Source organism: Alligator mississippiensis, chromosome 3 (assembly GCF_030867095.1).
Source record: "Alligator mississippiensis isolate rAllMis1 chromosome 3, rAllMis1, whole genome shotgun sequence".
Taxonomy (NCBI): Eukaryota; Metazoa; Chordata; order Crocodylia; family Alligatoridae; genus Alligator; species Alligator mississippiensis.
In genome coordinates this window covers 165,961,011-165,975,318 of record NC_081826.1, presented here as the reverse complement: position 1 = coordinate 165,975,318, position 14,308 = coordinate 165,961,011, and the positions used below count along the sequence as shown (strand labels likewise).

The following is a 14,308-nucleotide window of genomic DNA, read 5'->3' as shown; positions in this document are numbered from 1 at the left end:
CAAACCAATCAAGCAGCAGGGAATCCTCAAGTAAATAAGGACATCTTTCCCATACCTCCTTAATCTGGGTCATATGGCAGATGCCCAAACAGTAGTTGATGTAGGAGCTGCTGCTGGGGCGTTCTATCACCTGAGTCTCTTCTGAGCAGTAAGAAGCTGAAAGGGCCAAGATCCAAAAGATTTGTACTGCTTTTGCACTGCTGCAGCAGTAGAAAGCAGGCAGAGGATGCTGCAGAGGCAGCTCCAGAATGCTGGAACTCTTGCTACAGGTGACATGGAAATACCACAAAAATATACACTCACCTTTCTTTGTCAGAGGAATCTGCCCTGAAAAGATGGAGAAATCTATAGACTCCAGTAAGGTACAGCAAATACTGAGTAACCAGCCACACTGAAAGTTTTGTACCTTGAGGAGTAAAACATCATACACAGACACAATTCAGTGGTCAGATGTTTGTGATATATTGCAGGTGCCTGGAGGGCTACGTGATGGAGACAGAAGCAGATATGTGCGTTTGTCAGGAGGATGGACAGTGGTCTCCTACAAGTATTTCCTGTTTCCTCAAAAAATGTCCCCTGCCAACAAATCTAACCAATGTAATTGTTTCTGGTGATGAACTGACTGTGAATAAGAATGTAACATTGTCATGTGCAGAAGGCTACACTTTGACGGGGGCAAGCACATCAATGTGCCAGGTAAAGATTGCTTCCTTTTCTTTTTTCAAAAGTACCAGTCAGCTCACCATTCTGTACCAAGATGCTGACATGCCTCTCCTGTTGAAATAAACAATGCATGCATTCATTGCTGATTAAATAAGCCTGATTGTCCACAGTACAGGGATAAGGCACTATAAATTAAAAATAATGCACTCCTCCTTTTTGAAAGAAAAGTGAGTACTTCTCAAACAGTATATACAAAGGCCTCCAGGTTTGGGAAATAACTGTTTCCTCTTACTTCTTCAAAAGAATACTGCACTGTAACTCACCAAATGTTCTTTTAATTCACCCAGACCTATTCTTAATGGGATATTTTGGACCAGGGCTATCCAAAATATAGCCCTGATGGCCCGCAGACTGCTTATGGCCCCAAAGGGGTTAGCATGTGGCCTTCCCCCACCAGGCTTCCAGTCACAGTACAACTCCCCCCACCATTCCAGTAGCTGCTACCACCAGTCTCAAGGCTTTTCCTCCTTTTTCCAGCTTCTGCTTCCTGAACCCACCCCTGGTGTCAGGGCAGAGAGGTTCTGCAGCTGGGTAGCTCAGGAGGACCCAGGAACCCCATGTTGCACAGCACAAGGCACCAACCTGGTACAGCAAGGTAGCTGCTGCACTGTGTAGCAGGAGGGACCCACATACACAAAGCATGACATACAGGGCCTGTGGGCACTGAGGTGGTACCGGAAAGGAGTGCATGCAGCACAGCCTGCATGTCACTCAGAAATCGGACTCTTGCCCTTTACCTGTCTTTTCTCTTTAGACCATAATCCCCAAGCCAAGGATCTCTCCATCTCACCATGCCAGTGGTCAGTATCTAACTCAGCTGGGCTCCAGTCTGGGTTGAAGCTTGCAATACAAATTACAGCAAATGACTCCCTGTCTCTATATTGGTAGTCAGGGCTCTCCCAGTGGCTTTTTTAATTTTCTCATTTAATATTTATTTCTCATATATTTATGAAGATGAATTCTTTTAGTTCTCCTTGATGCAGGCGTTTTGGTAAGATCCTTGATTGAGCCAGCTATGTAGTAGGGAGATACATTAGACAAGCTTTAGTTATCTTGAATGTTTATTTTTTAGGACAATGGCAGCTGGGTGCCACTGTTTTCAGATGAGATCTGTGTCCCTGTGTCTTGTGGGAAACCAGAAACTCCAAAACATGGGGTTGTGCTTGGAACAGGATACAGCTACAGGGATGCAGTCCATTACAAATGTAATGCTGGCTATGAACTACAGGTAAGTAAACTGATTCCACCTCATACCTACTAGTGCCATTAAAATTAACCTTTGCATTATCCATTGTACTGTTTTCCAAGTTTATTAGAATGAACTATTCTTCCTTATTATTAGTTTTCCTGTTGAACTTTTATACTTCTCTTTTATTACTGTTGTTACTTATTGAATGCTGCAAGCATGATGAGGTTTAGCAAAACACTTCAAAAGATTACTACCCCTTCTTGAGCCAGTTACACTGTAATCTGGACCAATATAAAAGGCAAGACAATGGTATTTCACTTAGAAATTATTCCATCTGCGCCACCTACAGGCCTGCCTCTTGGCAGCTAAAATAGAAGTCCCTTCTACTCCGCTGCAGTGCACAGCAGGGGTAGGATACCATAAATACAAGTATATTCTAAAGCAGGGAGGACCAAGACAGCCTGCAGGGATTTCTATGGGTCTGGGAATTTGGCAGCTGGGCAGTAGTGGCAATGTTAAATTGCTGAGTATGAAAGGAGAAACGGGGCCACTAGCTTGACCATTAATTTTGCTGTCCTATTTCTAATTGGCCAACAGTTTTAAAATAATCTGAAAGCAGTGGTGTATTTAAAGTGACAAGTATAATTTTGCAATCAGTAGGCAGTTTCTGCGACATTAAGAAACCTAAATCTCTATTCCTCCTTATATTATTCCTTCTCACTTACCAAGGTGTAACCCATGCACATGCCAGGGATGCCTCTGTTTTTGGATTTAACCTGCTCCTTCTTATGTGTACTTGACCACAGTATTAATTAGAGGTCTCCACACATCCCTTTTAACTCATTTTCTCCCACGGGGGGCCCAGACAAACTAAAGCAAAGCCACCAATATTCAGAGAGGCTGCTTTTCTCCCCACCCAGTGCCTCTCCTGAATGTCCCACAAGCCCTTATATTTACCTCAGGTGTTTTTTTCTGAACAGCTGGAAGAATTTGACTGAGACGTGCCTGGTGGATCCTAATCTCAACATTCCACTTGCCTCCTTGCATAGATTTTAGTCAGAGGGAAAATGAACAACGAGACCAAAATACTGGAGTCAGTATGGTCCTGCTCTGAGCAGGGGGTTGAACTAGATGACCTCCTGAGGTCCTTTCCATCCCTAATTTTCTATGATTCTGTATCAGTCATGCAAAAATAAAACCAGCTCTGAATCTCTTCCACAGTAGTGTTAGAGCACCACCTCCCTTGGGAGCCCGATCCAGACCTTGGCCACTCTAACTGTGAAGAAGTTCTTCCTAATGTCCAGTCTAAATCTGCTCTCTGCTAGCTTGTGGCCATTATTTCTTGTAACCCCCGGGGGCGCCTTGGTGAATAAAACCTCACCAATTCCCTTCTGTGCCCCCGTGATGAACTTACAGGCAGCCACAAGGTCGCCTCTCAACCTTCTCTTGCGGAGGCTGAAAAGGTCCAGTTTCTCTAGTCTCTCCTCGTAGGGCTTGGTCTGCAGGCCCTTAACCATACGAGTGGCACTTCTCTAGACTCTCTTCAGGTTATCCGCATCCCTCTTGAAGTGCGGCGCCCAGAATTGCACGCAGTACTCCAACTGCGGTCTGCCCAGCGCCCTATAGAGGGGAAGTATCACCTCCTTGGATCTATTCGTCATGCATCTGCTGATGCACGATAAAGTGCCATTGGCTTTTCTGATGGCTTCGTCACACTGCTGACTCACGTTCATCTTGGAGTCCACTAGGACTCCAAGGTCCCTTTCCACTTCCGTGCCACCCAGCAGGTCATTTCCTAGGCTGTAGGTGTGCTGGACATTTTTCCTCCCTAGGTGCAGCACTTTGCATTTCTCCTTGTTGAACTGCATTCTGTTGTTTTCTGCCCACTTGTCCAACCTGTTCAGGTTTGCTTGCAGCTGTTCCCTGCCCTCCAGCGTGTCTACTTCCCCCCATAGCTTTGTGTCATCTGCAAACTTGGACAGAGTACATTTCACTCCCTCGTCCAAGTCGCTGATGAAGACATTAAAGAGTATCGGTCCAAGGACCGAGCCCTGCGGGACCCCACTGCCCACACCCTTCCAGGTCGAAACCAACCCATCCACCACGACTCTCTGGGTGTGACCCTCCAGCCAATTCGCCACCCACCGGACTGTGTAGTCATCCAAGTCACAGCCTCTTAACTTGTTCACCAGTATGGGGTGGGATACCGTATCGAAGGCCTTCCTGAAGTCTAAGTATATGACATCCACCCCTCCTCCTGTGTCCAGGCGTTTCGTAACCTGGTCATAAAAAGAGACTAGATTAGTCAGGCGCGATCTGCCTGCCATGAACCCGTGCTGGTTTCCCCTCAGCATAATTTGTCCTGCTGGGCTCTCACAAATGTGAGCCTTGATAATTTTTTCAAAGATTTTGCCAAGGATGGAGGTGAGACTGGCCTATAGTTGCCCAGGTCCTCCTTCCTCCCCTTCTTGAAGATGGGGACCACATTGGCCCTTTTCCAGTCCTCCGGGACTTGGCCCGTGCGCCACGGGCATTCAAATATTCCGGCCAGTGGCTCTGCAATGATGTCGGCCAGTGCCTTCAGCACCCTTGGATGGAACTCATCCGGGCCTGCCGATTTAAAGGCATCCAGTTCTTCCAAGTGACTCTGCACCATCTCAGGGTCTACACATGGTAGTCTGGTGCCTTGCTGCTGCCTCCCTACAACCCCAGTGAGAGACTTGTCGTGCCCCTCGCATAGGAACACTGAGGCAAAGAACTCGTTGAGGAGTTCAGCCTTGTCCCCCCTGTCCGTCACCAGTTGTTTCTGCCCATTTAGCAGGGGTCCTATTCCTCCCTGGGCCTTCCTTTTACTCCCTATATATCTAAAAAACAATTTCTTGTTGTCCTTTACTTGGGATGCCATCCGCAGCTCCATGGTAGCTTTGGCCTCTCTAACTGCCTCCCTACAAGCGCGAGCAGAGGGGGTATACTCCTCTTTGGTGATCTCTCCCTGTTTCCACTTTTTATGTGCTCCCCTTTTGGCCCGTAGGCTGCCCTGGATTTCTCTGGTCAGCCAAGGAAGCCTCCTGGCCCCTTTCCTTCTTTTTCCTCGCATCGGGATCGTCTCGCTTTGTGCCCGAAGGATCATTTCCTTAAGGCACAGCCACCCTTCTTGGGCTCCCATCACTTCAAAACTCCTACTCTGCAGTGTGTCCTTGACTAATCGCCTGAGTTCATTGAAATCAGCTTTCCTAAAGTCTAGCATTTTCACCCTACTAGTTACCTTACTCACTCGACGTCTTATGGTGAATTCTATTATTAGGTGATCACTGTCCCCCAGATGGCTACCGATCTGTAGGTCCCCTACCATGTCATCCCCCATTGCCAATACCAGATCCAGTATGGCATTCCCCCTAGTGGGACCGTGTACCTCCTGTGTCAGGTGGAGGTCCTGTACACAGGTTAGAAACCTGCGTGAACGGTGGGACTTTGCCGTCTGCGTCTCCCAGCAGATGTCTGGGTAGTTTAGGTCCCCCATAACTTCCGCCTCTTTAGCTATTATGGTCTCCGAGAGCTGCCTCAGGAGCCCCAAATCTATTTCTTCCCTTTGGTGTGGGGGTCTGTAGCAGACCCCTACCACCAAATCCCTTTCTCCTTACCCCCCATGTAGCCTGACCCACAATCCTTCTACTTCCTCATCCTTCGATTCCGTCTTGATGAGGGTCGATGTATATTGCTCAGTGACATAGAGCGCAATCACCTCCCCCTTTTTTCCCCACCCTGTCCTTTCTGTACAATCTATAACCCTCAATATGTACCGCCCAGTCGTGGGACGAATCCCACCAGGTTTCCGTTAGCCCTACTAAGTCATAGGTGTTTTGTGCAAGCAGGAGCGCTAGTTCATCCTGCTTGTTCCCCATGCTCCTAGCATTAGTATATAGGCACTTGAGCCCTGCGACTGGTGCCTTTGCTGCTCCCCCGCTCCGAGTCCCAAGGGGCCCCTTATTTCTTACCTTCTCATTGCTTACCTGTGCTGTAGTGCTGGCCGCCCCATGGCTTGCAGGTTCCCAATGTTCTCCTTCTTCAGGCTGGGCTGTCCTTGTGGGTGCCACATGGTTTGGTGGTCCACAGCTTCCCCCGCCCTCATCTTCCCCTCCCCCCAACGAGCCTAGTTTAAAGCCCGCCGGAGGAGATCCGCCAACCTAGAAGAAAACACACGCTTACCTTTGGGGGACAGGTGAAGCCCATCCCAACTGAGCATGTCCCTCGTCGTAATGTGCGGGTCGTTGTCCAGGAAGCCGAAGCCTGCCTCAAGACACCACTGCCAAAGCCGCCAGTTGGTCTCTCTGGGGGTCTTCAAGAGGAGGTTAGATAAGCATCTAGCTGGGGTCATCTAGACCCAACACTCTTTCCTGCCTATGCAGGGGGTCGGAGTCGATGATCTATTGAGGTCCCTTCCGACCCTAACATCTATGAATCTATAATTTCATGCTGTTTTGTGAGCCTTTTCTTTTGTCTGATAGGGTGACATTGAACGGATCTGCCAAGGAAACAAGCTGTGGAGTGGAGCAACACCTATGTGCAGAAGTAAGTGCTCATTGAGCTTAATCATACAGCAAGTTCAGTTTGGCAGTGCTCTCTATGCCAGATAAATTCTAACATTTACTTGCTTTGTCTGTAACTCATACTATCATCACCATCTGCCCAAGATTGTATTGAAAATATCCTTGAAAAGTTATAGAACTGCTGGCATCCAAAGATAATATTATTACCTAAACAGAAATGCATTTTTTTTTTTAAACAACACTTTTACACAAAGATTTTCCGAAGTGGGCATGTCTACATGTGAATTTAAGCGTGCTTAAATTTAATGCACATTAAGCCAATGCGCATTAAGCTTTTTTGGCAGGTGTCTACATGTGGTGAGACTTGGACTAACTTTAGTCTCAAGTCACTTCAGCCCTGCCATGTGCCTCTGTGGCCACCTGGAAAAGCTCCAGCCTCCGGACACAAAAGAGCGTTTATACACATACATTTTTGTTCCACAGTGCACTGGAGATCCACCACTTCTGAGCAGACTCACTTAATTGAGTCTGCTCCACACACAAGCTGAGGCGAACTGAGCTGTGCTGTGTGTAGTTGTATAAGCTCTGAAATGTACATCAGCGTACAGAAAATGGTGGCAGTGCACTTTTGAACTAAAGCACCTCTGATGTGTTTTAGTTCAAAAGCTCACTGCTGCCATTTTCTCTGCACTGACTCGCATTGTGTCACTTATACAACTGCATGCATCACAACACTGGGCGCTTTTCAAAGTGCCTGGCACTGCGGCACTTGCATATATAAAAATCCCCATGTCTGCCAGGGCCTGGCATGGGGGGACCTGGATGTGGGCTCCACTGCCTGGCCCTGGCTGCCCAGTTGATGCTGAAGCAGCTCCACATGGCACTGCTCCAGGGCATCCAACCGGGCCCAGTGCTCCTGCTGTGCACAGTCCTGTGCCTCCTCCCGGGCATTCTCTTGGGCAGTATTTTCCACCAGGCCAGCTCACTTGCCTCCTGCACCTGCTGCCATGCCTGGTCCTGCACTACCCAGTTCTCCACCACCACCAGCTGCTGGAGCAGGAGGTTCCAGTCCGTGGTGTACTGCTGGCACAGCCAGCACATCCGGGTGGCTCCAGCAGCAGCTGACAGCAATCCTGATGCAGCACTCCTGCAGGGCACAGCAGAGGCAAGACACAGAAGCCTTTTGTGCAAGTTTGCAAAATTGTAGACATAGATGCTCTGCACCAGGGGCCCTGAGCTGGCTGGCCTCAGATTGGAGGTCGCCCATGTACAGGTACCCAGGGACCATGATAAGCTGCTGCTGTGCTGCTTAGAAAATCACCTCCCCACCTGTAGGTGTGTTGGTGATTCGTTCTCCCTAGATGTAGCACTTCACACTTATCCTTGTTAAAATGCATCCTATTCTGTTCTGCCTACATTCCCAACCTGTCCAAATCTGCCTGAATCTGCTCCCTGCCCTCTATCATGTTTACTTTGCCTTATCATTTGGTGTCATCTGCAAATTTGGACAGAGTGCTTTCCATGGCCTCATCCAACTCATCAATGAAGATATTGAATAGTGCTGGTCTAAAGACCAAACCCTGGGGAATGCCACTACCCGCATTTTTCCAGGTTGAAAAGAAACTCAGCAAGGTATTTATCCAGCTTCATCTCGAACACCTCCAAGGAAGGGCATGGGCTTCTGGGCATGACCGGACCAACAATTGAAGCCAGTCACACCCACCCACTGTGTCCGCAAATGCTTGGCTTTCAGGCAGCACTCTGCACCTTCCAGGAGTGGTTTTGTACACACATCCTCATTGAAATAGCCTCATAAATGTGGGCACTCAAGCACCCACCCACCTTGCCTCTGAATGTCAGCCTCACCTCACCCCAGAGAGCCATAAGGTCATGAGCCGCCTTGCAGGTCCAGTTGGGGGCCTGGGTTCTTGAGATGAGCATGGGCATGCAGGTGGAGCCAGGGCTCGACAGGGGTGATGTGCTGGACATGCTTCCCACGCCAGCTCTCTGGGCCCCCATATGGCTGTCCCTGTGATGCTGGCTCTGGAGAGCTGCTAGCAGCACCCAAGACATGGGCACGGCCCAGGACTGTGAGCCGCATGGCAGAGACACTTCATCATAGTGCCTGCAGAGAAACAAAACTGGGGGTGAGGAGCAGCAGGGAATAGGTATTGGCCCTGCTGGCATAGAGAGCAGGGCCAGCAGCCCTGGGGGAAATTTCAGGGTTGGGCAAGGGATACAGCAGGCTGCAGCCCTTTGCAACACTCACCTGTGGCCAAGGAGCACCTCTGGCTAGGGAACAGGACAGGCAGAGCCTGCCTGGTTCCTGTTCAAGGGGCACACGGGGCTTCATGAGCTCCTGCAGAGTGCACTGGCTCCTTTAGGCTCCCTGCGCTGTGTTCCTCAAGGCGCAAAATGGCTGGAGGCCTTTATAGCCTGCAACTAGGGGCTGCCAGAGAGCAGCCCAGCTCTGGAGGAGAGGCAGCCAGCCAGGAGCTGTGGTGCTGGCTTTGGCCAGCTTCCTAGTGGCTAGGCAGACCCAGCACTAAAGATCCTGCATTAATGCGTCTACATGTGCATTAATGTGCTTTAACTAATGGCTCCTAAATTTGATACTTGCTTTATGGAGGTATCAAATTTAGGTGCGATTACCTTAAAATTGCCATTTTTTAAGGTGCAATAAGGGAGCACACATGTAGACACATGCCCTTAATGCTCCTTAAATTGGGCTCATGCACATCAAATGCCCATGTGTAGACATGACCAGTAACCAGAGTTTTTAAGAACCTCAATTTCTAGGTGCCCTGCTTTGGTCACCAAAATAGGATGGTTTGAGGAATTGGACCATATTGTTCTTCAGTGCTTCCTCTTAGCAGTTTAGTATGTGCAACACGGGTGTGTCTTTTTGGTAACACTAAAACAATTTCATCTTTCCTTTATTTTTATAATTATCCCTTTCTACAATTCTGAGAAAACACTCCCATGATAAATAGGAAAGCCAGAGTTCTTGCACAATGCATGTGGTACTGGTAGAACAAGAAACTTTTCAGATTTTAAAGGGAACACCCAGGATTCACAAACTTTTATTTGCTTGCTTGTTTCTTTTATGGGGTAGGCTTTTTGGACTGGTAATGACCTCTAAAGCAGTTGGAGTCATTGGTGTTTAACACCCTGACTGGCTAAGTCCCTAATCTACAGTTTGCATTTGTTTTTTCTTTTTTCACATTTATCATCATTCATCTGATCCTGGAAGGATTTTCCTGGTGCCTTCTGCCAAAAGCCACTCTGAGTCTTTTGGGTAGGATGTAGTATAAATCTAAAATTAATAAATAATAAAAGCAGCCTATATCAGATTTTGTCTTTCAGAGGTACCTGACAGGTGCCAGGCCTTACTCTCTTATCAGCTATTATACCACCTCTTTTGTTGACAAGTTGAATAACCTAGGGATATTGGCTCATATACAGTATACATGCAAATTATATTTCTTCCATTTTCACTGGTCTTTCTTGTTTCACAGAAACAAGAGTCAGAAGGAGCTGGGTTTTAGGGAGGCTTTTTGTAAAAAGGAACTGATTAAAACATGTTTTCTCTGGTGTAGAGATGTCCTGTGGGCCACCAGAACCAATTGAGAACGGGTTCGTTCAAGGGAAGGCGTTCCTATTTGAAGACGATGTTCTCTATGGCTGTAATCCAGGCTTTGAACTGCAGGGACCAACCCGAAGGATTTGCCATGTTAACAAAAAGTGGAATCCCCCTGTCCCTTCGTGTGTGAGTAAGTACATGTCAGAGTAAGATGAATGCCTTTCTAAAGCAGGTAAAGACTACATAATGGTAAAATGCCATCTTTGGTATATAGTAGCGCTGTCTTGATAGAGATGCACCAGCAATAGGGCAGCAATGGGAAAATTTGGCCCTCAGAAAGGCTTTGCTCTGAAAGCTGCTGGGCTAGCTCTCCTCTTGGTTGCACCATGGCGTGGGATTCCACCAGAATAAAGAGAAGAGAACTTGGCCAGTAATGTGTGCTATGTATTGCACTGGGGATATGGAGTCTTGCCGATCACAATGCAGTGATGTCTACACGGCGTCAGTACTGACACAGCCTGGCTGTTCTAATGTCTTGAGTCCATATCTCTGAATTTCTGATACCACAGCAATGGAATATGAGTTATTTACAGGGACAGGCCTATATATATGCTATGCACAGCCCATGACTATATTATTAAGGTTTTATAGCCTCTGCCAACAAACTCTCTTCACCCTTCCTCTTTGATTTCAAACTCCCTTACCCCCCATTCTGCTCTTAGTTTGGGCCAATTTCTTGATCCTATTTCTTCCTCATTTCTGTACAACAGGGGAAGTGAGTGTCCATTTTTTATGCTGCCACATCTGTCCTGTGGAAACATTGTGTCATTTCTCTTTTATAATTTTTTCAACCTGTATCTTCTGCATTTCTTCCTAATAAATTATTATGGGAAGCAGGATGTGAAACAGTACAGAAAAGCATTGAAAACAATTGACTTTATATAAAAGCTGAGGATTGTGTAAGATCAGAGTTCTCTTCTGTTCTAGGGATAACTTGTGAGCCACATCCATCTGTAGAAAATGCATTGTCTGTCTCCTCGGGAAGTGTATACAGAAGTAACATAACTTTTATGTGCAATTTTGGATACCATCTAGTTGGGCCTCAGAATATCACATGCCTTGCCAATGGAACTTGGAGTAAACCACTCCCTTCTTGTGAAGGTAACCATTACGTTCTGTGTGCTAGAAAAGCCATTCTTACTGGAAAGCTAACGTGGGCATTGTGCTGCTTGGGAATCAAGTCTCTTTCTGGAAAGGCTCTTCCTTGGAGAAATCAATTGTACTCATTATATTTTTATTATTATGTATATGGCATGCAGTTAGTGAAATGTATTGCAGCAAACAGCCCCAGTGTAGAGAACCAATATCAAGCCAAAATAGTAGTTAGACAGTATATAAATGCCAGTGAAAGATGAAAGTTTTTAGCATATCATTGAATCAGATCATTAAAAAAACCTGTGGGAGAACAAATTAATTTTCTCCCAGGGACTGAGAAGGTCCTGTTGAAGAGTTGGCTAGGTTGTTTGTTTTTGTTTCAAAATAACTGTCCCAGGAGTTCATACTTTAATATGCAAACACATTACTTCTCTCTCTATACCTTTCTGCACATTAGTCCATTTGAGTGCTCCTCTTATTCTTGTAACAAACCAGAAAAAGTTACAATCATGGCTTGTTTGTCTTATAGCAGGGGAGGAAGGTGTGTGGAGTGTGGTTGTCAACACCATAGAAAGAAAATGGGGTCGTACTGAGGAATTTGTACCAGTGCCCCATGTGGCTATGTGAGTGCCAGTTTGGAGTGCAAAGGTGAAATAGGATTTGATCCTGGGCCTTTTCCACAATAGGAAGAGCAGATACACCAACACAACCCAGTTTCTTTCCAGCGCTGTTGATTTTGCTGTGAACACTTGTTAACAATTTGCAGTTGCTAGCGTGAGCATGGTATCAGAGTAACTGATGAATAAAGTTCAGGCCTGATATCAGAATATAATAATGAATTTGCTTCCTTCCAGAAACCAGATGTGAAGCACCAGTTTCCTTGGCAAATGGGAAGGCCTTGTATGAAAACAATACTGTGGGCAGCACAGTGGCTTATCACTGCAACAGAGGATTCAACTTGGAAGGGGAGCCAAGGGCAGAGTGCACAGGGGATGGAAGTTGGAGTCATCCCATACCTCTGTGCAAACGTGTGTGTTTGTTTTAGAATGATGATTCTGTCTTATATTTAAGCATGTTTCAATTCTTCGTTCAACCCAATGCTAACTAGAAATAAATCCCTTAAAGTCAGGGAAGTTCACCTGGAATTACTCTCATGGGGCCATGAGCAGAATTTGTCCCTATAAGTTAAAAATTGTACGGCATGGTTTTCTGTGAAATTTTGCATGTCTCAAGCTACGTACTTTCTCGTGTCTTTTGGGGGCATCCCAACATCCTTGATGAGAAATTGAATAGTTCTGATGCATGTTAAAATACTGGCATTCTCCTGCAAGTGTTCCTGTGAAAATGAAAGAATGACAAATTTCAACCCTTGACAAGCCCTGCAGGCTGGATGACATGGCTGGAGGTTGAGCCTTCCTGCTTTAAATGGTTTAAGATATCCACCCCGACAGCCTGACTTCCATATAAACTCATCTGGCTATACTTTGTCTTAGATCTCCTGTATTTGCAGGACACTGGCTGGGTCACTTCATTGGTCTTTAACAAAAGACCAGTGTGACAAGTTTCATGGAAGAGGCAACAGCCTCTGCTGTAAATAACACACCAGTTCTTCCTTGTGAGTTGCCCTGTTGGAGGTGAGTGGGCCTTCTCCTATGTGGAAGGCTAGCAGAGATAAGCCAAAAATTAAACACAGGGGAACTGCAGGTGAACAACAAAGTCTTGAATATGTATATATTTCATTTACAGACAGTAAAGGACAGATTCACTATTGCAGTCCTATGCTTTGCACTATTCCAGTGCCACAAAATACAACGATTTGGTTTTCATTGATACAAAGGCCCATGCATGTTGTTCTGGCAGTGTAGAATCCTTTATAATGGCCTAGGTAAAATCCTTACCCTATTCAAATTGAAGGTAGTTCTTCCAGCAACTCAGGTGTGGTATAAACTGATGTTATCATAATGGAGAATGGAGCCCTTTAGCAGTAATTCACAACTCTCCTAAATTTATAGCTGTATAAAATGAAATGTGAGCAAAGAGTATACTTGTGCTGACTTTTTAAAGCAGAAATGCTTTAAAAATGTATTTTTATTTTCCCACTTGAACAGCAAATCCTTGCCCTGTACCTTTCATAATCCCTGAGAATGCCCTCCTGTCTGAGGTGGATTTTTATGTTGGTCAGAAAGTATCTATCAGATGCAGGGAGGGCTACCAACTTAGAGGACAAGCTGTGATCACCTGTAACCCAGATGAGACCTGGACACCAACAAAAGCTAAATGTGAAAGTAAGTGTCTGATAAAGACCGGGCTGAGGCACTGTTCCCTAAGTACCCTTTGACTTAGTCCTGTGCTGGTGGGTAGCCCAGATGGCAAAGCCCAGTATTTTATATATTTTCTAATGGCAGCTTTTAAGCTGGTTTGACTATTGGGGACAGATAAACAGCACTGAGGTATGGCTGCAGTGCTCATTATATACTTTAACTTTTGTGTTTGCTACTAGGTGCTACTGAACCCCTAGCCCCTAGCTATACCTTCTTTGTGTTTCCTATGTCCAGTGCTCTGTCTGGTGCAAGAGCAGAGGTCTGTTCGCACTGCTGAGCACTGCATGCACATCTTCCACACCAGGCAGAACCCTAGCTCCACAGGTGCTGAGTTTTGCTCACCGTGTTCCCCTTGGCAGCCTGGAGCTGACTGCAAGCATGAACCCTAACTAAATGGGGATGTTGGGCACTGTATTGGCAACTATTTCAAAGACATCACAGCTCCTCTGTCTGTTGTGACTTATGATCTCTCTTTAGGGATTTCTTGTGGCCCCCCTGCTCACATAGAAAATGCACTGTCACTTGGGACTTTTTATCAGTATGGAGACATGATCACCTACTCATGCTACAGTGGCTATATGCTGGAGGGATCGCTGAGGAGTGTTTGTTTAGAAAATGGAACCTGGACAACACCACCTGCTTGCAAAGGTAAATTTCTTTAATTAGCTGTGCCCAGCCATGGCAGTCTTGAACTGCAGTCCAAGTCTGTAGGCTATGGACAAACAAAAATGTTTAGCTGCTTTAAAAGGGGAGAGAGAGAGGTTGCTACAGAGCGTGCAGACCATCTCTT

The 14,308-nt window shown here is 46.3% G+C and overlaps 1 protein-coding gene across 4 annotated transcripts in view; it reads left to right on the top strand.

The window, feature by feature from the left end:
• The window catches only part of SVEP1 (sushi, von Willebrand factor type A, EGF and pentraxin domain containing 1), a 182,694-nt gene that overhangs the window by 146,132 nt on the left and 22,254 nt on the right, over positions 1-14,308 (top strand). For 3 of the 4 annotated variants that reach the window (XM_059724630.1, XM_059724629.1, XM_019490659.2), the window contains 8 exons: positions 471-696; positions 1,796-1,951; positions 6,418-6,481; positions 10,059-10,232; positions 11,030-11,203; positions 12,052-12,225; positions 13,306-13,482; positions 13,996-14,166. In XM_059724630.1, coding sequence (XP_059580613.1) covers positions 471-696; positions 1,796-1,951; positions 6,418-6,481; positions 10,059-10,232; positions 11,030-11,203; positions 12,052-12,225; positions 13,306-13,482; positions 13,996-14,166 — 1,316 coding nt within the window. The remainder of the gene's footprint in view (positions 1-470; positions 697-1,795; positions 1,952-6,417; positions 6,482-10,058; positions 10,233-11,029; positions 11,204-12,051; positions 12,226-13,305; positions 13,483-13,995; positions 14,167-14,308) is intronic. The other variant, XM_059724628.1, reaches the window with a different exon arrangement.